Source organism: Rana temporaria, chromosome 1, assembly GCF_905171775.1.
Source record: "Rana temporaria chromosome 1, aRanTem1.1, whole genome shotgun sequence".
Lineage (NCBI taxonomy): Eukaryota > Metazoa > Chordata > Amphibia > Anura > Ranidae > Rana > Rana temporaria.
Genome location: NC_053489.1, coordinates 620367488 through 620393874, shown reverse-complemented (window position 1 = coordinate 620393874; position 26387 = coordinate 620367488). Strand labels below are relative to the sequence as shown.

Sequence of the window (26387 nt, the reverse complement as noted above, 5' to 3'; positions counted from 1 at the left end):
CCGGGCCTTTCCAAGGGTCATAGAGATGACGCCGGAAATCTCTAAGATCAAATTCCGGCGGCAACAGATTCGTTCTCTGGCTCGCACTATATTGGTGTGTGCTGAAAAATTTTAGCTTCTATTTGCAACAATGCATGGCAACACACTATGGTGCATGGAGTTGACTGAAATGTAATTTTGTGACATTTCAATAAAGTTAAGAAATACATTTTTTCCCTCAGGCTCATCTGTCACCTGGATAACTTTATCCACGTGAAAGATTTGTTATAAATTATGAATTTACTACAGTTTGATAATAAAAAAAAATTAAGGTTTATACAATTTTGTATAAAATCTTTATTTTACAAACAAACATTTATTACAGGGTGCGCTGAGGTATAATGGGCGCTCGCCACAGTGAGAGCACAACAGATTCTGGCCTGGCCCATTTGAACAGAGCAGACAGGGAGCCCTGAACATTTCTGTGTGTGTGTGTGTGTGTTTTTTTTTTTTAACATCTCCCCATAACACCAACATAGTATATTGTAATGTAATTTAGTGATACAAATATTCTGTATTGGATTGGAAATAGAAATACCTGGCATATAACATACACCAACACAGGTGATTAAAGTGGAGTTTCCATCCCAAATTTTTTTTCCATTATTGTGCTTATTAGACCTAAAATAGTAAAAAAAAAAAACAACAACATTTTTTTTTTTTACTCATCTGGCAAAGCCTGTTGCTATGTGGTCTCACGAAATCTGCCTTTGAAACCACCTAGGATTCTGACATCATCTCCCTCTAATGCTCCTGGGAAATGTGTGTCATCATTTCCCAGGATGCAGTGCGCTGTCCAATTATCACTCCCCATCCAAGACTTCCAGGAAGTAAGTGCTTGTAGGCTTCACAATGCCCACAAGCAAAATGACAACGGTGTAGACATAGTTGTATAAACTATCTTTTTTGAATATCTATGCGGATCGGCGGCGGATTGTAAAATAGTAAGTGACTGGATTTATATTATAAAAAAGCAGGATGAAAGGACATACATTTAAAAAATGCTAATTGTGGTTGAAACTCCGCTGAAAAAACTAGAGGTGCACCGAATGGAAATTTTGGTGCAGAAACTGAAAATGCAGGATGCACATGGCCGAAAACTGAAAATTACAGTTTTTAAAAAATATTTATATTTTATATATCATTTGTATTATATTCAACTTTTTAATTAATAACCCCAATTTAAATGAATATAAATTTATTGTCGGACATTATTGGCACCTTTAGGGCAAGAACAGCTCAAGAAAAATGTATCTGTTTTATCTCTATATATGTCTGCACACTGGTCTGTTGGGCTTCAATTGTGGTGTTAAAAATCCTGCTTGCTACATTTCTGGGCAGTAAAAATAAATAAATAAAACGCACCAAAAATGCACCTCCCAGTTCAAATGCATTGCAAACGCAGCAAGAACGCTTTATTAATATAAGCGTTACGTTTTTGATGCCTCTTTTGAGTCACATGACCTATGTAAAACACACCATAAGCACAGTAAAATTATGGCAAAATCGTGGCAAAATCACAGCGAATTCGCGGTAAAATCGCTGTGAATTTGCGTTCAAATTTGCAGCAATATCGCTGTAAAATCGTGGCACAATCGCAGGTGTTTTTGGTACCATTATCGGCACCTTTTTCTCTTATCAGCCTTATGCTGACAACATCATTTTCGTCTGAAATGTTTCAGTGGCTGAGATTTCGGTGCATCTCTAATTGAAACCCTAAGGGCCCTTTCACACGGAGCGGATCAGTAATGATCCACTCCGTGTGTCCGCAAAGCTCAGCGGGGATCCTCCGTAAAATCCCCGCTGAGCTGGCAGCTGACAGGGCGGTCCCCGCACACTGTGCAGGGACCGCCCTGTGTTTCCTCCGCTCTCCCCTATGGGGGATCGGACGAACACGGTCCATATGTCCGTGTTCATCCGATCCGGCAGACGGAAGAAAAATAGGATTTCTTCCGTCTGCAAATGCGGATCTTTGCAGAGGCGGACAAATTATGGGTGTCAGCGGATTCATCCGCTGACACCCGTAATCACATAGGGATCCATGTATGTCCCGTTTTCATCCGCAAGCGGACGGATGAAAATGCGGACATACGGTCCGTACGTGTGAAAGGGCCCTAATGAGCATCCTTTTTATTCATTATTTTGGACATTTTGTGATTTTAAATTTACAGCTAAACTCCGGGGTAAGCAAATTGTCCTTTCCTGGCCGGAGAAAACAGTGATTATCGCTAGTGGCTACAGCAGCCAGAAGCGAATCTTGCAAGCTGGTTGTACCCAAGTTGATCGATCGATCAACTTGATACATTCAGCCTGCCTATTAATGATTGGAATCTCGGCCGGTTCCTGCACCGGCCAAGATTCAAGCCATGTTGGCCGGCCTTATGTCCGGAGTTCAGCTTTAAACAGGCAGAAAAGGCCTAGGTAACACCCGGACACTGTTTAGCACATCGACCCTTCTTCCATTTGTCAGGATTGCAGATTTCCAGTCCTCAGTATCACAGAGCCTCTAGCATGGCGATATATTGCATAGCACATCATGCTGCGTTCCTTATTATACATTCCCTGCAGCGCTCCCCCTGTTAATTGTCAGGGCATAGTGTTGGCTCGGCTTTTTCTGAGGTGTCAGCATATGTGATAAAAGTCTTGGCTGGGAACACCACAAGGACAATTGTTCTCTATACAAAGGCTTTCAAATGAACACAGTCGTTTGTCAATAGGATCACACCCATTAATGAGATTACCAATAAGCAGCAGAGAATGGTTTGCTTGCTGTCAAACAGTGGACAGGCATCTCAGCTGCTGTATATGCAGGGGTCATTGTGTCCTGTCCAATGCAGATCCCCCCATACAATACTCAGCCCCACATACAAATACTGTGCGGCCACAGAGACATCATAGTCCTATAGTCCAGAGCAGAGCTGGAAGATTACATAGACTGCACTATAGAAACAAATCAAACAAGCTGCACATAGAGAGGCAACAGTGTGACAACTTATAGGACAGGAGGACAAAGACGGGCAGCACTCTGAGAACTGATAGGACAGGGGGACAAAGACAGGCAGCACTCTGAGAACTGATAGGACAGGAGGACAAAGACTGGCAGCACTCTGAGAACTGATAGGACAGGTGGACAAAGACGGGCAACACTGTGACAACTGATAGTACAGGAGGACAAAGACGGGCAGCACTGTGACAACTGTTAAGACAGGAGGACAAAGACGGGCAACACTGTGACAACTGATAGTACAGGAGGACAAAGACGGGCAACACTGTGACAACTGATAGTACAGGAGGACAAAGACAGGCAGCACTGTGACAACTGATAGGACAGGAGGACAAAGACGGGCAGCACTGTGACAACTGATAGGACATGAGGACAAAGACGGGCAGCACTGTGACCACTTATAGGACAGGAGGACAAAGACGGGCAGCACTGTAAGAACTGATAGTACAGGAGGACAAAGACGGGCAACACTGTGACAACTGATAGGACAGGAGGACAGAGACGGGCAGCACTGTGACAACTGATAGGACAGGAGGACAAAGACGGGCAGCACTGTGACAACTGATAGTACAGGAGGACAAAGACAGGCAGCACTGTGACAACTGATAGGACAGGAGGACAAAGACGGGCAGCACTGTGACAACTGATGGGATAGGAGGACACAGACAGGCAGCACTGTGACAACTGATAGGACAGGAGGACAGAGACGGGCAGCACTGTGACAACTGATAGGACAGGAGGACAGAGACGGGCAGCACTGTGACAACTGATAGTACAGGAGGACAAAGACGGGCAGCACTGTGACAACCAACAGCACAGGAGGACAAAGACGGGCAGCACTGTGACAACCAACAGCACAGGAAGACAAAGATGGGCAGCACTGGGACAACTGATAGGACAGGAGGACAAAGACGGGCATCACTGTGACAACTGATAGGACAGGAGGACAAAGACGTGCAGCACTGTGACAACTGATAGGACAGGAGGTCAAAGATGGGCAGCACTGTGACAACTGAAAGGACAGGAGGACAAATACGGGCAGCACTGTAACAACTGATAGGACATGAGGACAAAGACGGGCATCACTGTGACAACTGATAGGACAGGAGGACAAAGACGTGCAGCACTGTGACAACTGATAGGACAGGAGGAAAAAGACGGGCACCACCGTGACAACCAATAGTACAGAAGGACAAAGACGGCCAGCACTGTGACAACTGATAGGACAGGAGGACAAAGACGGACTACACTGTGACAACCAATAGGACAGGAGGACAAAGATGGGCAGCACTGTGACAACTGAAAGGACAGGAGGACAAATACGTGCAGCACTGTGACAACTGATAGGACAGGAGGACAAAGACGGGCACCACTGTGACAACCAATAGGACAGGAGGAAAAAGACGGCCAGCACTGTGACAACCAATAGGACAGGAGGACAAAGACGGCCAGCACTGTGACAACTGATAGGACAGGAGGACAAAGATGGGCAGAACTGGGACAACTGATAGGACAGGAGGACAAAGGCGGGCAGCACTGGGAAAATAGACATGAGCGCCATACATAGATTATGTGGTGCTGTAAGGATTGATGGGACAGATATGGATGACATTGTAGGTAAAATGAAAACATTTATGAAAATATGAAGCTTCATGCACTAATATGAATCATATCATAGTTTAGTTTAATTAGTCCCAATAATTATCTCTGGTAGCTGTAGGTTACAACGCTTTACTACTCCTTATATACCATGAAATCATAACTATAGGTACAACTGGAAACTGCTTTAGAACACTGCCACCCAGTGGCAAAACTGTAACAGCGCTGTCCTGCAGATCTATATACTGTACTGTATATAATTATTTATCACATGTATTTATATAGTGCCGACAATTTATGCTGTGTATGTGAAGCCAAGTTTTTTTCTTTTGCTCTGTATAGAGCAGAGAAAGGTTAGAACCCTTGCCAAATTTGTGTGCCGTTTGGGTAGATTCACCTTCTCTTATTGTCCTGGTGACCATTGTCACCAGCACAGAAAACAATTCCAATTTTTAGTTCAGTCCAAACAAAACACCAATGTATCAAGTTCAACCAATAAAAAAATAAATAGAAAACCTCCATACACACAATACTATAGGGTTGATCCAAATTAAGATAAAAAAAAACCTCTATGAAACATGGTCCAGTTTGCTTGAGTAGGGAAAAATAAATTCTTTCCTGGTCCTCTAGGAGGCAAATGAGATATTCCCTGGATCAGCATTCCTGGTGTTACATATAAATGTTAAAGTGTTACTAAACTCACTAGTCAAATCAGTCTATATATGCAATAAAACATGCTTGTTATACTCTCTTTGTAAACTAAGGGATTAACCGTCTGCATTGTGTGTAAAAAGACTGTTTGATCCTGCCTTCTCTGATCCTCCAATTCTTTTACTGCCCCCAATCCATCTGCTGATAGAACAGAGCCTTTCTGTATTTCTATAGTTGTTTTTTTTTTACTTTTTTGGAAGGGTGCATGTGATCAGCACATGGCCACTTAGCACAATCCAGACAGAGGGCCTGGGGTCATGCAGCCTCATAGGACAGTCAGAGTAGAGTAAAAACTCCTACAAGCTTTAACCAGACACTGATAGAAGTCGCAAGACTGCTATATACTGCTGATGAGAAAAAGTATTTAGCAGTTTATAGTTCCTAAAATAATTGCATTTCCATGTTCTGTGTACTGTGGGAGACCAGATCTTGTAAATGCAGGCTCCTGTGTTTAGTAAGACTTTAATATCCACTTAAAGTTTGTGCATTTAGGAATACCTCTAGCTCTTTTTAGATCAATCTACTGAGCTGGCCAGAACTAGGGCCAGATCCACAAAAGGGATACGCCGGCGTATCTACTGATACGCCGTCGTATCCCTGTTTCTATCTATGCGACTGATTCACAGAATCAGTTACGCATAGATATTCCTAAGATCCGGCAGGTGTAATAGTTTTACACTGTCGGATCTTAGGATGCAGTACCGCGGCCGCCGCTGGGGGCATTTCTCGTCGAAATTCCGTGTCGGGTATGCAAATTAGCATTTACGGAGATCCACGAAGCGGTTTCCCTTTGTGAAGTCTCCGTAAGCTGTTAGTTTGCAAACGCAAAATTAGGGCTACTTTTACAAAGTGTAAAGTTAGTACACCATGTAAAAGTAGACCCTTCTTTCCCGCGACGCTGTCAAATTTTTTTTAAAATTTTTTTTTTCCCGCCGCAACTTTTTTTACCCGGCGCGATTCACAAAACTCGGCGTAACGTAATTTCGCGCAAAGCACGTCGGGAAAATCGCGTCGGTAGCATGCGCAGTACGTCCGGCGCGGGAGCGCGCCTAATTTAAATGGGACTCGCCCCATTGGATTGGGCATGCCTTGCGCCGGACGGATTTAAGTTACACCGCTGCAAATTTCCAGGTAAGTGCTTTGTGGATCGGCACTAACTTGGGAAATTTGCGGCGGTGTAACTTAAATGGGAAAAGTTAAGTTGCGCCGCCTGGCTGTGGATCTGGCCCCTAGTTCTTGAGGGAGCCTATTCCACAGTTTCACAGCTCTTATGAGCGCCGGAATACGCGGTGGGGACAAATCTACCAATATGAATACCTTTTTGCAGTAGATTTACAGAGGAGGTGCAGTAGAGTACAGAGAACTGTATAAAATCGGAATCCCCCTCACTTGTAGTAATATCCTTTCACTTCCTGTTGTACCTCTGGGACAGGAAGTAGAGGGAAATCTCTCCAACAGGACACAGACAGCAAAAAAATAAAATAACAGGAGTTTAAATACTTCCCTACTCTATCCTTAACTGAAAAAAGTTGTGGCTATATAGTTTTAAATCACCATGTGCCAACATTTTCAAATGTTTCACATTTTAAATTGCAAGTGAAATTTTCAAATGTCTTTACTGTTCTGTATGTTTCAGGAGCTCCTGATAGAAGCTAATGTGGCTCAGTTTAAGTGTGCTAATGCAGAGAAGTCAGAGAAAACCAAGGTGAGTGAAGCTATACATGGGTATGTTGGTGTGCCCTGCTTTGTTGATTAGTAATAGTCTGGCACCTATATTATATTAATAACTCAAGTGTACAGCTTCTCCAAGCCATGGTTATGTTGTGGTAGCAAGTATGGGCAAAAGAGCATTTTAAAAAAGGTTTTCAGTTAAAATTGACTTTTAGTCAGAAAAACAAGTTCAGCTAGATCACTTCAGGCTGGCCCATTTTGCAGATATAGTTACCGTATTTATCGGAGTATTGAGCGCTCCGACGGATAGCGCGTACGTTTGTGGATTGGCGTATCTAGCTAATTTGCATACTCGACGCAGAAATCGACTGAAGCGCCACCTAGCGGCCAGCGTAAATATGCACCTAAGATCCGACGGTGTACTAAGACGTACGCCAGTCGGATCGAGCCCACCTTCAGTCGTATCTTGTTTTGTGAATACAAAACAAAGATACGACGGGGCATCATAGAAATTACGCGGCGTATTAATAGATACGCCGGCGTAATTTCTTTGTGGATCTGGGCCACAGTAATCACACCTCCTTGATTAGTGACCACAGAGAGAAATCTCCCAGTACTGTGGTTATCAGGAAACAGACAACCAGGAAGTGTGGAGATCAGAGAAGAATTACAGCAACTTGAGAGCAAAAACGAACAATGAGGACATGAAAACAGCACTGCATTAGGGTAAAGGAAGCCATTTTTTTTCCTTTACAAACCCTTTAAATAGCTATTTTCATTGCACTTTATTACATTGCAGTTTGCACCAGGGTTGTATTTCTTTAGCGCAAGATCACATTTATATATATGTATATATATATATATATACAGTATATATATATATATCAATCAACTTTTTTTATCTTTTAAATAATGATTGTTGTATATATATGTTTTATCCTAACCATGGGGACTACCATTTAAAAGCCCATTTTCTACAATACTTTTTTTTAACCTCGTGGGTATCCTGAAAAGAAGGCCAGGAGGAAAGAGTTTTTAATGGAAGAGATAAGTATTGAAAAGCAAGAGATGTTACATAAAAATTGGTATTTATTTATTGGTTAAATGATATCAAAAATATTTTCCATTATTACATAGAGGTCGTAAAAAACAGTTATGGCCCTAACATTGACAACATACTCATTAAAAAAATTGGATAACTACACATAACTCATGTTATGTAAACTCTTTGTAATTTTGTAGAGCTTCACATAACCCCTACGCGTTTTGACCTTTCTTGGTCTTCTTCAGGGGATAAATTACTATGTGAGGAAGAAAAGGTTTACAAATTATTATGTTTATAGATACATCATTTATATAATTTAGTATATTCTAATATAACAGAGTAGTATATATATCTACAACTTTTCAATGAGGAAGCCATGTACTGTGGCCAGACGAATTGCTGTTTCTTTAAAAGCACACCAAGCCTCAATGGTCCCAGATTGTCCACACGCTGCTCACCTGCCCTCCATGGACGAGCCCCCGCCTTCATATCACTTACAAGAAGTCTCCCCTTTATTGGACTGGGAAATGAACCGAGGGAGATGGAAGGGCACCCACCGTTTTCTATATTACAGGATTTGAAAATTACTGTTATTCTACTCAGGCTCAGGGGATGCTGAAAACAAATCAGTAATGGCTTTCCAATATCTGTCTGCCAATGACAGTGCGGTCTCTTGCTAATACAGTTGTTATTATTTTATTATTATTTTATGATCTTGTGGCTGATCCAGGGGCACATGCACATGGTCGAACGACATGATTTGTTGTATGTATATAATACTTAATTTCATGGAATTGATTAGAACCAAGATTTTGTTGTGTGTGTGTGTATATATATATATATATATATATATATATATATATATATATATGTTATGTAAATATTCGCTAGAACCAATAATATGGGAGGTATCAATTCAATGTCTAAAATATAATTATCAATCTCATTAGCTTTGGAACAGTGCATGTACACAGGTCCAGCAACTTTACCAATGTTCCTATCTTGTTTTTATGGTATTTTTATTATTTTATTCATTTTATATTTTGTTTTATTTTTGTGAATTATTATTTTTGTGATTATTAAATTATGTGTATGTGTGTGTGAGTGAATGTACAAGGAATGTTATATTCCATTGAATAAAATAATGTGGCAAAATAATTAAAAATTATTTGAAGAAAATTATCTATCAAAAGGTGCAACTAATAAATCAGAGGCAATAGAAAAAAACATGCTCAAAACAGTGTAAATACATTGGTAGACCACCAGGAAAAGAAGCTCAGTTGGTCAAGGCCCGATGGGAACAGGGGGTTATTAAGAAGCGGGAGAAGTGAAAAAAAAAGGCGACAGAGGATGGAGTCCCAAAGTTTTAAACTGTGGCTTTAAGGGGGTTCAGAGGAGGGACGAAGCTTGTGAGGAAGCCACAGTAAGGCTGTTAGAGGAATTGGAGCACAATGGGGGAGTTCAAGGAGCATAATAGTTGAGGCAGACAGCCACAATAGAACAATAGAATACAGTCACACCCCAAACGATCACAGCAAAGAGTCCACAACAGCATGAGACAACACACAATATATACATACCATATTTATCGGTGTATAACGCGCACAGGTGTATAACACGCACCCCAACTTTAAGAGGGAAGTTTCAGGAAAAATATTTTCCACAGCCCCCTGCGTATAACACGCAGGCACAGTTTACCCTCTATTTTCAGGGTAAAAAAGTGAATGTTATGCGCCAATAAATACAGTATATACAACATTGAGTCTAACTAGTACAGATCATAGTGGGGTTCTCGTTCACCCCGCACCCCTATCAGAGACACAGGGTGATGTACACATAAGAGGGCCTGGGGAAGCTGGACACAGAGGGCCATATTCTCAAACAAGTTACGCCGGTGTATCTACTGATAAACCGGCGTAAATTGAATTTCCCGCCGGCGTATCATTATTTTGTATTCACATAACAAGATACGCCGGATTTAGGCTAGGATTCGACTAGTGTAAGTCACTTACACTGTCGGATCCTAAATGTAATTCGCCGCCGGCCGCTAGGTGGCGTTTACGTTCAGGTCTCATTTGTTTATGCAAATTAGCCTGATACGTCGATTCCCGAACGAAATCGCGTCGCGTAACCGTCGCTAACGTCGTTTGCGTAAGCGTAAGGTTACCCCTGCTATATGAGGGGTAACCTTACGCCAGTCCCATGTATGCCATGTTAAGTATGGCGTCGGGTCCGCGTCGTCTTTTCTTGAATACGACTTTACGTCAATAACGCACACGTCCGCGTCATTGACGTTTTCCACCGAGAACTGGAGCATGCGCACTGGGTTATTTTTAGCCCGGCGCATGCGCAGTTCGATCGAAACGGGGGCGCGCTTAATTTAAATATAAGCCGCCCCCTTTGAAATACGCGGGGATACGCCGGGCCAATTACACTACGCCGCCCCAAACTACGGAGCAAGTGTTTGGGGAATACAGCACTTGCTCCTGTAGGTTGGGGCGGCGTAGTGTAAATGGCTTATGCGACGCCCGCCGGAAATCTACGGGAATATGGCCCAGAGTTTCCAGAGCTCTCCAAGGTAAGCTGAGTTGCACAAACCCCCCACCCAAAGTGACCCCTGTCACAGGTATAAATCAGGTTCTTAAATGGAAGTATCTTTGACATCCCTTTTCCAGTTCTGAATTGTGGGGGATAATGCCTGCATTCAGGTCCGGGCCACAACCTTCCGTGCCAAAAAGAGAGTCTCATATATAAATGTGGCCCAGAATCTGTCTACCTCTGCATCCGGCAATAAACCCAGTAGGCATAGTTTCGGGTCTGGGACAACAGGAGAACCCATCATATTGTGTAGGAAGTGGACAACATGGAGCCAGTACGTTTGCTTATTTGGACAGTTCCAGAGCAGATGATAAAATGTTTCTGGGGCTGAGGCACAAAGAGGGCATAATGGACTACGTGTTGGCTGAAAACGAGCTAACCTTTGTGGTGTCAGGTAAGTTCTGTGAATGATAAATAATTGTGTTAATCTATCCGACATTTTAGGAGATGCTGTTTTAACACCCTCCAGGATTTCCTCCCAATCTGAGTCGGGGTGTTACCATTCTTGTCCAAAAAGATATATTTACCAACCAGCCCAATGCAGTGGATGCCATATATACAATAATCTGGCAGTGCTGTGTATTGATATCATACCATCTGTGGCACAAGCCTATGTTGCATATATCGAATCCAAGCCACAAGCAGAGGAAATTCAGTTGCAATCCCATAATTCTCTGTATGCTATTGCTGCTACTTAAATAATATGGTTTGTAAAGTGCCTTCTTTTTTTCTTTTTATAGCGTGTTTTGTCAGAAATAATGAAAGAAGAAGATAATAAACTGGCTTTTAATAAAACGAAAGCTCAGCAAGTGTCGCTAAAGAAGGTAAAAGCTTATCACTTAATTAATACAATATCCTTGTTGGCCAATCTAAAGGAAAACTTTCAGCCAGGGCCAAAATAAGCAGCAACCATTCCCTTATGGCAGGTACTTTGCTCTGATTCCAGTATTTAGCTGTGCTTAGTTTTACAGCCAATTCTAGAAAAATCATGAGATTATTTTTGTTTAATCTAATTGAATCTTAATCTAAATTAAAAAGAACAAGCTCTGATGAGACCGTAAAATGAAAACAGATCCCGCAGCTAATTATTTTTTTAATAAGCATGGATTAAAGAGCATATATATCACAAATAGAACCCAACTGACCCTTTACTCCTTTGTTATTATTATACAGGATTTATATAGCGCCAACAGTTTGCACAGCACTTTACAATATAGAGGTAGACAGTAGAATTAAAATACAATTCGATACAAGGGTGTTAAGCCGGCCATACAGGGACCAGCCGAGATTTGAGCCATCCATAAGCAGGCTGATTGTTCATCCATCGATTGACTTTGGTACAGCCAGCCTGTTTGATAAATTTACATTCAATTACTACCTGCGGCTATAGCCACTAGCAGTAATCATTGTGTTCTGCCACCCAGGAAGGCTCCCCTCTAACCCTCCACCGCTGACTGTGTTGCTGGGACAATCTAACGATTTTCTTTCCTTCCACCCAAAAGAAAAGAAAATCAAATAATCTATAGACTGCTTTAAGAGGACCGTAACTGTGAGAACGTGCAATCTAATAGGGAGGGATCTAGCAAGATGTATGATTTGATTGGGTAACTGGATGGAGCCATTTGGCTGATTCATTCAAACCAGAGATTAGAGATCTTTCCTGTTGCTACCAATAACGTTCCGTGCTGCTCTGCTGCCTGCCCTTCTTCCTCCCCCCGCATACACTGATTACAGTGACAGTTCGCAAGTGTGCGCTGCATCCTTACACTGTTAGTACAGGGTGCCGCCATAATGACATGCCCTCAGATAGGAGAGTTATGCCCGGCACTAACACTATGGGGTTAATTTACTAAAGGCAAAAAGAACATTCACTTAACAAAGAGCAGTTGCACCAGAGCATAGTAAATGAGCAGAAGCTCTGCTGACTTTCATCTTCCAATTATGTGTGAGCAAAACATTATTTTTTTTCATTTTCCTTGCACTTGATTGGGTATTCTTTGCAAAGTGAAGATTTACCTCAATTGCTAAGCTCTGGAGCAACTGCAATTGCAGCGTACACAGTCTATTTGCCTTTAGCAAAGCAACCCCATGTCCTTATGTTTCCAGACTGAATAATGCTAGAGGTCATTCAACTAAAGCCTCATATACACGATCAGAGTTCCATCTAACTCTTCCGTGGATTTTGCTCCGAATGGGCGTTGGCCGTGAACTTGGTATGCATACACATGGCAGAACTTTTTCAGCCAACATTCACCAAATCACGTGGTTTTTCAGCTCTTTACCGCCACCCTTTGGGCAACTTCTGCTATTGTTGTCTGATTTGTAGCAATGGTTCGGAGCATGCGTGTTTCTACTTTGGACTTTATTCTGATGGACTTGTGTACACAGGATCGGATGATGCTCCATCGGACATTTGTTGTCGAAAAGTTTGAGAGCACGCACAGCGAACATTTGTCTTTTGAAAAAGAAAAAACAATTGTCCGATGGAGCATACAGACGGTCGGAATGTCCGATAAAACACGTCCGTCGGACCAATGTTGACGAAAAGTCTGATCGTGTATATGGGCCTTAAGAGAACAAAGAGGACAAAGACAACTAGTCTAGATTACCCACTGGGGTGTCTGATTGTTTTACATCAATGACAGCACTTTAGATGTTACTTTTGACTAGCTTTGTACATATATATTCATTTTGAGCAAAATGATACGGCATTGCCTAAGTTCGGCCGATGGTACACTAACATGCTTATTTCTGCTCCTAGGTGGACAATGTACCAGTAAAACTGAATGCAACAGCGATATTACGAGAGGGCGCTCTATACCAGCGGCAGGTGGAAAAAGAACTACGCAGGTACATGTTTAAATACCTCCTATTACCCATACAGCTGGGAAGGGTTACAGCTACTGTCAGGCTTTTATTGCAATTATCCACAATACTTCTCTTCTACAATTTATGGTCCTTTGACAGTGCCGCCATCTTCTACCCAGCTTCTTCCAGGTGCCAGGCTGTAGACGTCTTTATTGGTGTTACTCATGCACATGCGCAGAAGTTAATTTATCCCGGTATACAGGATCTATGCCGGAATATAAACATGCTGTGCATGCGCAGCTCTGCAAAACATTCAAAAGAAGACAGCAAGCAGGCAGGTAGTTTTATTTTATTGCAGAGGAGACATTGCATGACTCTTCTGCAATAAAGAGCCTGCCTGCTTGTGGTTTTGTTATTGGAGGCTTTAGTTCTACTTACATTTTTTGCTATTTTGTATTTAAAATACTTGCCTGTTGCAGTCTTTAGGCAGTGTGTTTCTCCCACTTATTGGGGTTGATTTACTACAATTGGATAGTGCAACATCTGGTGCAGCTGTGCATGGTAGCCAATCAGCTTCTAAGTTCAGCTTGTTCTATTAAGCTTTGAAAAAAAAAAAAAATTCAAAAGCAGATTGGTTTCTAGGCAGAGCTGCACCAGATTTTGCACTCTACAATTTTAGTAAATCAACCCCATTGTGTCTGTCATTCAGGTAGTAAAGAGAAACGTCCCCAACGGGGAAACACATAGCAATAGGAACCTGAAAGAGGAGCAAAATTTTCAACATTGTCTTTGAATAAAAAACAAAAGGCAACAGGTGTACTTTAAAGGCAAACTATTATTTACTTAGGCCGGCAGAAAGTAAAATCTGGATACTTTTCATAGACTACCAGTTTACACTTTGTATTCCTCTTTGCCCAGTGCCCTCAACACATTTGTGATCATACTCACCACTTTGTCGTGCCTCACGTATTGTACCCTCTCATGTTCTATGATTATTTGAGTCTTGGATTTGTCATACTGATTCTACTAAAGAATAAAAAAAAAGAGAAACTATTATGTTAGAAATATGAGAATATGCTGTTGCTGTTTGTTTTTTAGGTTCAGGTTAAGGTTAGGTTATGGAGCTGTCATTCTTATCCTCCTTTTACTACTAGGGAAGTCACTTACCTGCAACAAGCATGCAGCCAATGAATTGTCAGGACAGTTGGTATTAGCATTCTTTTTCTGATGTAGGGACCAAGTAGTGTAGGAAAAATGACGATGACAGTTATGTGATTTGTTTTTCTGTCTTAGGCCCTACTTTAGCAAGGATTTATTTTCTATTGTAATTATTTTGTATTTATTCTCCAACTTGATTTAAGCATGGCATACACGTATCAAAGTTTATCCGGTGGAGCCTCTGTACTCACTATGCAAAGTAAGTACAGCGATCTTCCCGCTGAGCTGTTGTGTTCCATTGGCTGAGAGTGCTAATTGGGAGCCGGTTGGCTGCTGGTTTTCCAGCATGCATGTCTGACAGAAGCCGGCAAAATGGCCGACATACAAACGGGTCGAATGTCGGCCGTTTAAAAAAAAAATTTAACTGGGAAATGACTCCCGACATTCGGCCCGTGTGTACCCAGCTTTAGTTAAACCAGAGGTAGGGGTTACTGAGCATTGCAGGGGGTCAGGAGGTGGACAAGGCAAGGTCTCCCATGCATCCAGTTCCCACCACTGCGCTGCGGTGCTGTGCGGGCTTGTCTCTGTGTCATCACTAGGCAGGAGGCATTCCCACATCAATGATGTCTGTGTTGATGGGGGGAATCAAGCAAATTTTCGCAACACGTGGTTGCAGGAAAGAAATTCGCTCTGTGTAAGGCCAGCCTTAGTTCAGGTGTTTGACATAGCTCTTAAAGTGGATGTAAACCCACTCTCATCCTTTCTAAACTACTGCCATAGTGCTGATCTATAAGGATATACATGCCTCCTGCATGTATCCTTGCCTGTCAAATGTTTCCCCTCTGCCTGTTATAAGAACTAAAAAACTGCAGATTCTGTGGGTGGATCTGTTGTCTGGAGCTCTGTGGGTGGAGTCGTAAAGTCAGTAGACTTCCTGCCCTCCTCTACACTCCCCTTGTCAACATGCATTTTTTTCCTGTGTATTCCTTACACTAAAATCTGCTATGATCACTAACATCCAGTCAAAATCCAGAAAAGTAACCACATGACTTCAGAAAAGGAGTGGGGGTGGGAATTAAAAAATAATGCCTGTCTCCGGGGCTAGTGCATGAGATATGTAAATAACCTGTCACTCACAGCAAGGGGGCGGAAGGGACTAAGGTTTTTCTCGGCAAGTCAGTTTTATTTCACTGAACAATAAAAGAGGATTGCTCAGAGCTGGATTAACTCTGTGTGGCAAGACTGGGCACAGATGATAGGAAATCTTATACTGTACATTGTGACATCAAAAAAATAAAATAAAAAATTTGGGTTTACATCCACTTTAACTATCTCTCATTTGAAGGAACTGTCCCTCTTTTGAGACCAAATCGTTCTGTCCCTTGTGCATCCTCAGTTGTCCCTCTTTTACCATGTTTCCCTAAAAATAAGACCGGTTCTTATATATATTTTGTCTCCAAAAAACACACTAGGGCTTATGTTCAGGGGATGTCTTATTTATTCATGGTATGTACAATAGTCTACATTTATTTAAATACAATCATGTCATCATGACTATCTTAAAGTGGTTGTAGCCCTAAAAAAAAATAATATATATATATATACAGTGAGGAAAATAAGTATTTGAACACCCTGCTATTTTGCAAGTTCTCCCACTTGGAAATCATGGAGGGGTCTGAAATTGTTATCGTAGGTGCATGTCCACTGTGAGAGACATAATCAAAAAAAAATCCAGAAATCACAATGTATGATTTTTTTTACGATTTATTTGTATGATACAGCTGCAAATAAGTATTTGAACACCTGAGAAAATCAATGTTAATATTTGGTACAGTAGCCTTTGTTTGCAATTACAGAGGTCAAACGTTTCTTGTAGTTTTTCACCAGGTTTGCACACACTGGAGGAGGGATTTTGGCCCACTCCTCCACACAGATCTTCTCTAGATCAGTCAGGTTTCTGGGCTGTCGCTGAGAAACACAGAGTTTGAGCTCCCTCCAAAGATTCTCTATTGGGTTTAGGTCTGGAGACTGGCTAGGCCACGCCAGAACCTTGATATGCTTCTTACAGAGCCACTCCTTGGTTATCCTGGCTGTGTGCTTCGGGTCATTGTCATGTTGGAAGACCCAGCCTTGACCCATCTTCAAAGCTCTAACTGAGGGAAGGAGGTTGTTGCCCAAAATCTCGGAATACATGGCCCCCGGTCATCCTCTCCTTAATACAGTGCAGTCGCCCTGTCCCATGTGCAGAAAAACACCCCCAAAGCATGATGCTACCACCCCCATGCTTCACAGTAGGGATGGTGTTCTTGGGATGGTACTCATCATTCTTCTTCCTCCAAACACGGTTAGTGGAATTATGACCAAAAAGTTCTATTTTGGTCTCATCTGACCACATGACTTTCTCCCATGACTCCTCTGGATCATCCAAATGGTCATTGGCAAACTTAAGACGGGCCTTGACATGTGCTGGTTTAAGCAGGGGAACCTTCCGTGCCATGCATGATTTCAAACCATGACGTCTTAGTGTATTACCAACAGTAACCTTGGAAACGGTGGTCCCAGCTCTTTTCAGGTCATTGACCAGCTCCTCCCGTGTAGTCCTGGGCTGATTTCTCACCTTTCTTAGGATCATTGAGACCCCACAAGGTGAGATTTTGCATGGAGCCCCAGTCCGAGGGAGATTGACAGTCATGTTTAGCTTCTTCCATTTTCTAATGATTGCTCCAACAGTGGACCTTTTTTCACCAAGCTGCTTGGCAATTTCCCCGTAGCCCTTTCCAGCCTTGTGGAGGTGTACAATTTTGTCTCTAGTGTCTTTGGACAGCTCTTTGGTCTTGGCCATGTTAGTAGTTGGATTCTTACTGATTTGTATGGGGTGGACAGGTGTCTTTATGCAGCTAATGTCCTCAAACAGGTGCATCTAATTTAGGATAATAAATGGAGTGAAGGTGGACATTTTAAAGGCAGACTAACAGGTCTTTGAGGGTCAGAATTCTAGCTGATAGACAGGTGTTCAAATACTTATTTGCAGCTGTATCATACAAATAAATAGTTAAAAAATCATAAATTGTGATTTCTGGAATTTTTTTTTTTGATTATGTCTCTCACAGTGGACATGCACCTACGATGACAATTTCAGACCCCTCCATGATTTCCAAGTGGGAGAACTTGCAAAATAGCAGGGTGTTCAAATACTTATTTTCCTCACTGTATATATATATATATATATATATATATATATATATATATATATATATATATATATATATATCCCTGATCCTTTAAAGCATGATAGATGACACAGTGCTTGTGCTGTGTCATTTACCCCTCTCTCTGTTCTAAAAAACCTGGAATAAAACAACAAAATGTTTTTGAAAACATTTCCTGTGTCCCGCCTTCTCTCCCCCTCTCCCTCTGTCAACTCAGGAGTCAGCATTATGACATTCCGTAATCCCAAAAATAAACATTGGTTAAATTCATTGTAAAATTATGTAATCTGTTTTGTAAAAAGATTATATAAGAGCCGGTTCACACAGGGGCGACCTGGGATCCAACTTGAAGTTGCCCCAGATCGTCCCAAGTCGTGTAGTTGAGAAAATCAATGGAAGTGAATGGAGCAGTCTTAATGTATGTAACGGTCAGGGGTTAACACCATTCACGATTTTCCATTCCACCAACTCAAGACAGCTTCTCCGACAATCCAGCAGACAGGACCCATTCCATTCCCCAGAATAAACGAGACACACAGCTCTGTTCTCTGAGTCAAACGAATGAATGCTTTAATGGTAAACTCTCAGGTTACAAAGTATGCTGCAGTAATCACAGGGACAATGAAACACTCCACCAAAAACATCCCACAATGGGTGCTTAACGAGTCCCCCTCAATCCGCATCTTAGACAGACTTTCTGGCACCGAATCTACATGAATCAATTACTACAGCTGACAAGTCACATTCCACATCTATTATTAATAGTATTTTCACACAAAACAGTGTCATTAGTATACACAATGAAATATCTTAGGAGCAGACTTAATTAGCACAATGGACAACAGAATGTAATCACAGCAAGCCCCATCACTACAGCCAGGTAGACTTAATTAGCACCTCAACAGCCCGTGTTACACATTGAATGAGTCACTCTATTGACCTGTTGGGGTCAGAATAAACAAACAACTTGTAATATAACAAGATATCCTGCAATACATGAATTATAATTTCTGTCCCATCTCATGTAATCCGAGATATAATTTCTCAGTCATCCTATGCCCCTAATGGCCATAGGATGACCCTAGACCCAAGAGTCATTAGTGAAGCTGGCACAGGAGTAACCTGCATCCTTCAAAAGTCACTGGGTATCACGGGCCATTCCGTTACATCTCTCCCCTTTCGGTGGGAGACTAACACAGGAAGGGACCCAAGACGGGTTGACTCCGAAGTTAGTCAGTAGTTCCATTCCTCCAATACTGGTATCCCTACAGTACCCCAAATAAATTGTTCCAAACAGAGCATTACTCACCCAGCCAACCTCTGCCTCTCTCAGAGAACATGCCTGCCGCTGGGGAGAGGCCTGGACTTGCCCTTCTCCCTGGAGTCCTTTCAGCCGCTGGAGAGAAGACCGGGTGACTGGGCTCAGTTCATCATGCTGTTGGGGATCTGGGCCAAATGCCCCCCATCCCTGGGGTATACCAGTGGAGACTGAAGTCCCATCCACTTGTGGTTGGTGAAAATCCCCCGATGCTTGCAAAGCAAAGCTGACATCCTCCTGTCTGAGTGCCGCACCATTTTCTGGGGTTGTGTCAGTGAAGACTGAAGTCCCATCCACTGCCACAGGAACCCCCTCTTCTGCTAGTTGAGAGCAGAGGGCCGTGGCACTCTGCTCTGTTGCCAGCTCTTCTGCTGAGTTGCTGTGAGGGGAGACCACAGTCCCATCCCCCGATATCAGCTCAAGCTGCAGTTGTGTGCAGCGGTCAGCAGTATCCTGCCCTGCTGCCAGTGATTCAGCTGGGAGTAAAAGCTTTACCACCTCAGCTTGTTGCTGGAGAGAGGGGCCAACTGCCCCGGCTCCCTGGAACTCCACATCATCTGCTTCGGCTTTAGGGATGGCAATCTCCATATTTTCCACTGCCGATTCATTAGCCAGGATTTCAGTGTTGTCATTTGAAATTTCCTCATAGTCCCAGGCAAGGGGAGCCCCACCCTGCTGCTGAGCAGAGTCTAGCAGCTGTCTGTAGGCGATCTCCAGCTCCCATTCCTGGATGGCCAGAAACTCCAAATCTTCCTGTAACCAGTGCCCTTCCGAGACATTTAATTTTTGCTCTCTGTGCTCCATTATTTCCTCCAAGCGCCACTCCCGATCATCCCCGATTCAGGATCACTGGACATCCTCCAATACAATAATCCCAGGCCATCATAGTCAAAGCCTTCCATGGGGCTGTCATCCGCTGACCACGGGCACTCTTGGGCTACATACCACCGGAGGGCTCTATAGCTTTCGTCCAACCGCATCTCTGCCCGGATCAGCCTGCTTAACTCGGCTGTCCACTCCTGCTTCGGTTGTTCCCCCAACAACGGCATTCGTATGTCATACTGCGGCCAGTACCTTACATGGATGGAGGGGAGGACCTTTCCCTGGTGTTGCTGCTCAAGAGCTAGCGCTTCCTTCCAGAGTTGGCAATGAATCACATCCGACCATCCCAGCAGGGCCTCCTCTGATACTGGTCCTCTGTGCTGTATCCGTATCTCTTGTAACCTCCTTCTGAATTCCTCTTCCATGGCGACTGGTATCTGTACCTCTCCTCTCTCTTCAGTTGGTGCTGCTGTGACTTCTGCTGCTGCAGCACCTCTTTGATGTAGCCAAGTTGCATCCACAGCTGCTATAACCAGGTCTATGATCTCCGGTGGAGGATTAGGACCATACTGTGCCAGTCCTCGTTTAACAGCCCGATCAAAACTTTCTTCCTCGAGTGTCCTGTCTGTTACGCTGGGCCTTTCAGCTCTATCCATTTCGACAAGTTCTGCGATAATGTCCCTTTTCTTATGGTTGCTGGCCGGTCTGCCCCGGCTCTCCAGTAAGTCCTTGAGGGTAGAGCGCTTCAGCTGTGCATACTGAGCATCTATTGTCCTGTGTCCTTGTAGCTGTTCTTCTGGCGATGGAATTATCCCAAACTTAGCCAACAATTGTAACGGTCAGGGGTTAACGCCGTTCACGATTTTCCATTCCACCAACCCAAGACAGCTACTCTCAGGTTTTTATACAGTTACAAAGCATGCTGCAGTAATCATAGGGACAATGAAACACTCCACCCAAAACATCACACAGTGGGTGCTTAACGAGTCCCCCTCAATCCGCATCTTAGACAGACTTTCTGGCACCAAATCTACATGAATCAATTACTACAGCTGACAAGTCACATTTCACATCTATTATCAATAGTATTTTCACACAAAACAGTGTCATTAGCATACACAATGAAATAACTTAGGAGCAGACTTAATTAGCACAATGGACAACAGAATGTAATCACAGCAAGCCCCATGACTACAGCCAGGTAGACTTAATTAGCACCTCAACAGTCCATGTTACACATTGAATGAGTCACTCTATTGACCTGTTGGGGTCAGAATAAACAAACAACTTGTAATATCTCAAGATATCCTGCAATACATGAATTATCATTTCTGTCCCATCTCATGTAATCCGAGATATAATTTCTCAGTCATCCTATGCCCCTAATGGCCATAGGATGACCCTAGACCCAAGAGTCATTAGTGAAGCTGGCACAGGAGTACCCCGCATCCTTCAAAAGTCTCTGGGTATCACGGGCCATTCCGTTACAATGTACTCTACTGAAGTCGCTCTGACTTCATAAAAGGTTCCTGTACTACTTCAATCCGACTTGTAGGCAACTTGTTCCCATTGATTTCAATGGAAGTTGCCTCAGAAATCTGATCACTGTCTTAACTGAAGCAATATTACAGAAAGAGAACATACATTTCTCAAGCAAACCCCTCCCTCCCCCAGAGCTGATTGTTGTTTGATTGGCCACTGGAAAGCCTCCTGTCCTGGAGGCAACTTTAAGTTGCCTTGTACTGTCCTGGAGGCAACTTGAAGTTGCCTTGTAAGTTTCCTGATGATTCATACTCAAGTTGTGTCCAAGTTGTCTCCCAAATTCGTGCTGGAAGCCGTGTCATGTCTCCTTTTGTAACTTTATTGTGGAAAATACCTTGTTTACAGCCCCGCTGGGCGCTCACATGACCCGCCGGAGCTCTTCTACCCCACTCCGAGCACTGCAGAGGAAGGGGCTGCTGATGTCAGCCGGGAGGAGCGGAGAAGTTCTCCGGCAGGTCATGTGAGCGCCCACCGGGGCTGTAAATAAGGTATTTTCCACAATAAAGTTACAAAAGGAGACACACTGCACATTTTATAATCTTTTTTCAAAAAGGGCTTATTTTTGGGATAACAGGGTAGGTCTGATGTGTACATCTCTATACAAATGTATGTTATTACATGTTTTATCTTCTAGCCTCTATATTAGTACATTTGTCAGTTTGAAAAAATAAAATATAAGAAAACTAGGGGTAAAGAAAAACACTTGTGTGATTTAGCCAATCATTTTCTACATATTAGATCTTTGTGGTCCATGTAACTAGGACCGCGGCAGGGACATGTCCTTTTCCAACATTCTGTTTGCTAGAAGGTGTCCCTCTTTATCATTTCAGAACGTTGGTGGGGGTATAGTCTGGGAATACATCGAACTATACACAAAGCTAAGCATGAATCTGCTTTTATATCATCATAAGACTCACAGAACTTGCAATTAATCAGTGGGCTGCTAACCCATCATTTTCTGCATATTAATTTTTTACAAGCTGAAAAATGCCGGCAGATATGTCTGACTTGATTTGTGCCACCATCTGGCACCACCTTCTGCAGACAAAGGCATATATTTAAGGTGATTAAAATTGCATATGGCTTTAAAAACTGGCATAGAAGAGAGATGGTTTCTGGTACTCTGTCAGCTCTGTAGAGCGTGAGCTTTCTGCTGTGACCTACATGGCAGCACTAGCAGTAACTGAGCCGTAAAGCACCGAGAGCCTGTAATTATAGGCCAACATGACTCAAGGTATGACGACCTTGCAGCGAGGAGTCTGCCTTGGGTTGATTTTAGCAACTTTGACATCAAGGAATGAATTTCTAAAAAGAAAAATGAAACAAAAAAAGTTCATGAAAAGTACATTTCAGTCAAATGCAAACATTTAGTGAAAATACTGTAGGTGGGAATACTTTGGGGGACATAGTGGGCTAGATTCAGATAGGTTACGCGGATCTAAAGATCCGCTAACCTATCTCATTTACGATACGCCGCCGCAAGTTTTTGAGGCAAGTGCTTTATTCAGAAAGCACTTGCCTGTAAATTTGCGGCGGCGTATCGTAAATCCCCCGGCGAATTCAAATTCCGTGGGTAGGGGGCGTGTAAAATTTAAATCAGGCGCGTCCCCTGCCGAACGAACTGTGCATGCGCCGTCCGTCAAATTTCCCAGCGTGCATTGCTCTAAATGACGTCGCTAGGACGTCATTGGTTTCAACGTGAACGTAAATTACGTCCATCCGTATTCGCGAACGACTTACGCAAACGACGTAAAAAATTCAAAATTCGACCCGGGAATGACGGCCATACTTAACATAGTATACACCGCATATAGCAGGGGTAACTATACGCCGGAAAAAAAAGCCGAACACAAACGACGTAAAAAAAAGCGCCGGGCGGTCGTTCGTTTATGAATCGGCGTAACTCCTCATTTGCATATTCCTCGCATATACAAACGGAAGCGCCACCTAGCGGCCAGCGTGAGATTGCAGCCTAAGGCCCCGTACACACGACCGGTTTTCTCGGCAGAATTCAGCAAGAAACTCGATGGGAGACGTATTCTGCCGAGAAAACCGGTCGTGTGTACACTTTTCGCCGAGAAACACGTTGGGAAACTCGTCGAGCCAAAAAGAGCATGTTCTCTATTTCCTCGTTGGGCAATGGGAACATTTGGCTCGACGAGTTTTCTGACAGCCGAACAAGGAACTCGACGAGCAAAACTATGTGTTTTGCCCGTCGAGTTTCTCTGCCGTGTGTACGGGGCCTAAGATCCGACGGTGTAAGTCACTTACACCTGTCGGATCTTAGGGATATCTATGCGTAACCTGATTCTATGAATCAGGCGCATAGATACGACGGCCGGACTCAGTCCGGACCTGTGTAAATAGTAGGCACAAGCTAACGAGGAACCTCTCTGTCACTATTTTAGCCCTGGTTCACACTGGGCTGCGGGAGTGAAGCCGTGCGAGTTCAGCTGAACATGCACGATTTAACTCCCGCTGGCAGTCCCGATTTCGGCCGCGATTTAAGAGACATCTGTGCAGGTTTCTGCACAGATGTCAATGTAAATCGCGGCCTGAAATCGCAAAAAGTAGTACTACTTTTTTAAATCGCCGCAGATGCGGCGTCGCACCGATTAGGACAGTGTCATTGCCGGCAAATGCCGCCGATTTGAGATGCGAGTTCACATGTGAAATCGCATCTCAAATCGAAGCAAATCGTACCCAGTGTGAACCTGGGCTTAAGGTACAAAGTCTGTTGATTGCCTCTGATGCCATGTATGGATTTTTCTCCTGAACTTTGGTTTGGCTGTCTTGAAGTAGTTAGTAAAAGCCATGTCAACTGGTGATGCTGATGCCGGGGACACCTTGCTGGTGGCAAAATCACCAGTATTAAACTATCTCCCATTGTAAGAGCTCATTTACACTTGCTTCGACTTCAACACACATTAACCGCTTTCCGACCTTATAACTTACATGTACGGCAGCAAGGCAGCTCTGCTGCGCAGGATCACGTACCTAGTACGTGATCCTGCACTTCTGGGTCTGGGGCTCGCATGTGCGGCCGGCGACCTGCTTCCGCTGTGATTATATACAGTGGGAGCTGATCTGCGGGTACGGTGGACTCGATGTTCGCTGGCACCTGTCAATCATTAGGCAGATCGTCATTCTGTCAGTAATTTTGTCACCCAATTACAAGCACCTCCCACACAGTTCACAAACACTGGCTAGGTACACAGTTAACCATTTAATCGCCCCTGATGTTGACCCATTCCGAGGCAGTGTCATTAGTACAGTGACAGTGCATATTTTTCCACCTTACCAACTGCTCAGTGTCTGCCAACCCCCTCCTCCAATCCCTACAATGGCTCCCAATCCCAATGATGCGATTGAGACCCCTATAAATCGATACAAGATCTCAGTTCATCACTCTTTTTCACATAGAAGCCAGCACCAGCAGAAGATGAGGATTTGCGGATGAACCATCAAGAAAGTGCGTTACCAACATAGTCCTCCATAGCTTTATCCTCCAAGACAGACAAAGGGTAAACCCAGGGAGGGAGGTGAGGGAGACAAGGGTGAATATTTGCTTTGCTAACACTGAACTGCCTCTCAGGCTGCATATGATGGGCACAGTGGCTGCATTTGATGGGCACAGTGGCTGCATTTGATGGGCACAGTGGCTGAATTTTATGGGCACAGTGGCTGCAATTGATGGCAAAGTGAGGCTGCAATTGATGCATTTTTCAGTTTGTTTGCACCCCCAAATTTTGAGCACTAACTGCCTCTGCCACTGACCACATGTCCAATTGGCATTAAACACCTGGTACTTGTAAATAAGAAAGCCAGGGATTCAATACCTTATCAAAAAATGCTTAGTTATCCTGTTGGACACTCACAATTTGTTCATAAAGCATAAAGACAATTTGTTCTTCAACAGGGCCAAGTCAACTATAGGGCTCTTTCAAGCTGTTACTATGGCTATCTTGGCCTCTAAAAATATAAAATAAATTAGGATCTGCGTATGTCTCGGGATGTTATCTACTGGCATGTTCAACAGCGCAATCCGAGGGTCCCTAACAATTTTAACACGCATGTAATGTACCCTCACGCGCAAGGCAAGTGGCCCCATCCACAAGCTAATGTTGTGGGGGTAGTCTTGAGGGGATATGCTGGGCTGAGTCAAGGTTTGCTATTTGCCAGTGTCAAATTACCTAGAGGTGGAGCATAACCTGACAGTCCAAAATAACTATCTGTCCTGTGATGAACACCAATAGGGCAAGTCAAAAATCCAATTTTTAGTGGAGTGAGGAAGTGTTAGATTGTTTTGTTTTTGTTTTTATTGTCTTGTGTCACAGGGACAGGAAACAAAGAAATGCCCAAATAATGGGGTCAAAGACAAAAATAAATTTTAGTCATCCAAAACTAACCAAGAACATCTTTTCTGAGATTAGGCTTTAAACTTCTATCTGGTTTCTAGGATTGAGAAGCTGGTGGATGGGGCCCGAGACCCCAGCGAGTTTCTGGAATGGCAGCGCCAAATGCGGGAGAAGGATCTGGAACGTCAGCTGGCCGAGATTGAGTGCCGGAGGCTAGAAGGGAAGCTGAGCCGAGAGGAAGCTGTTCTGGCCCGGCAAAACCTCATCCAGGAGAACAAGAAGAAGGCCGTGATGAAGAAAGAGGAGGTAAGGTGCTGAAGTTGGCAGATTTGTAAGAACCACTACTTGTGAATTAAAACCGAGCTCTAGGAAAATTTTCACTACTTGCACTGCAAGGATCAAATGCAAATTTTCTGGGCTCAGTGTACCCCTACTAATTCATAGATCTACAGCTTACAATACCTTAGTGTGATGGTTACTAGGAGGAATGCTCCTTACATTGGGG

At 43.3% G+C, this 26387-nt stretch overlaps 1 protein-coding gene across 2 annotated transcripts in view; it reads left to right on the top strand.

Annotated features, from left to right (window-relative positions):
* CFAP99 (cilia and flagella associated protein 99) overlaps positions 1–26387 on the top strand; it is a 153519-nt gene that overhangs the window by 72915 nt on the left and 54217 nt on the right. For both annotated transcript variants that reach the window (XM_040335302.1, XM_040335303.1), the window contains 4 exons: positions 6990–7058; positions 11408–11491; positions 13429–13517; positions 25984–26188. In XM_040335302.1, the coding sequence (XP_040191236.1) occupies positions 6990–7058; positions 11408–11491; positions 13429–13517; positions 25984–26188 (447 nt within the window). The remainder of the gene's footprint in view (positions 1–6989; positions 7059–11407; positions 11492–13428; positions 13518–25983; positions 26189–26387) is intronic.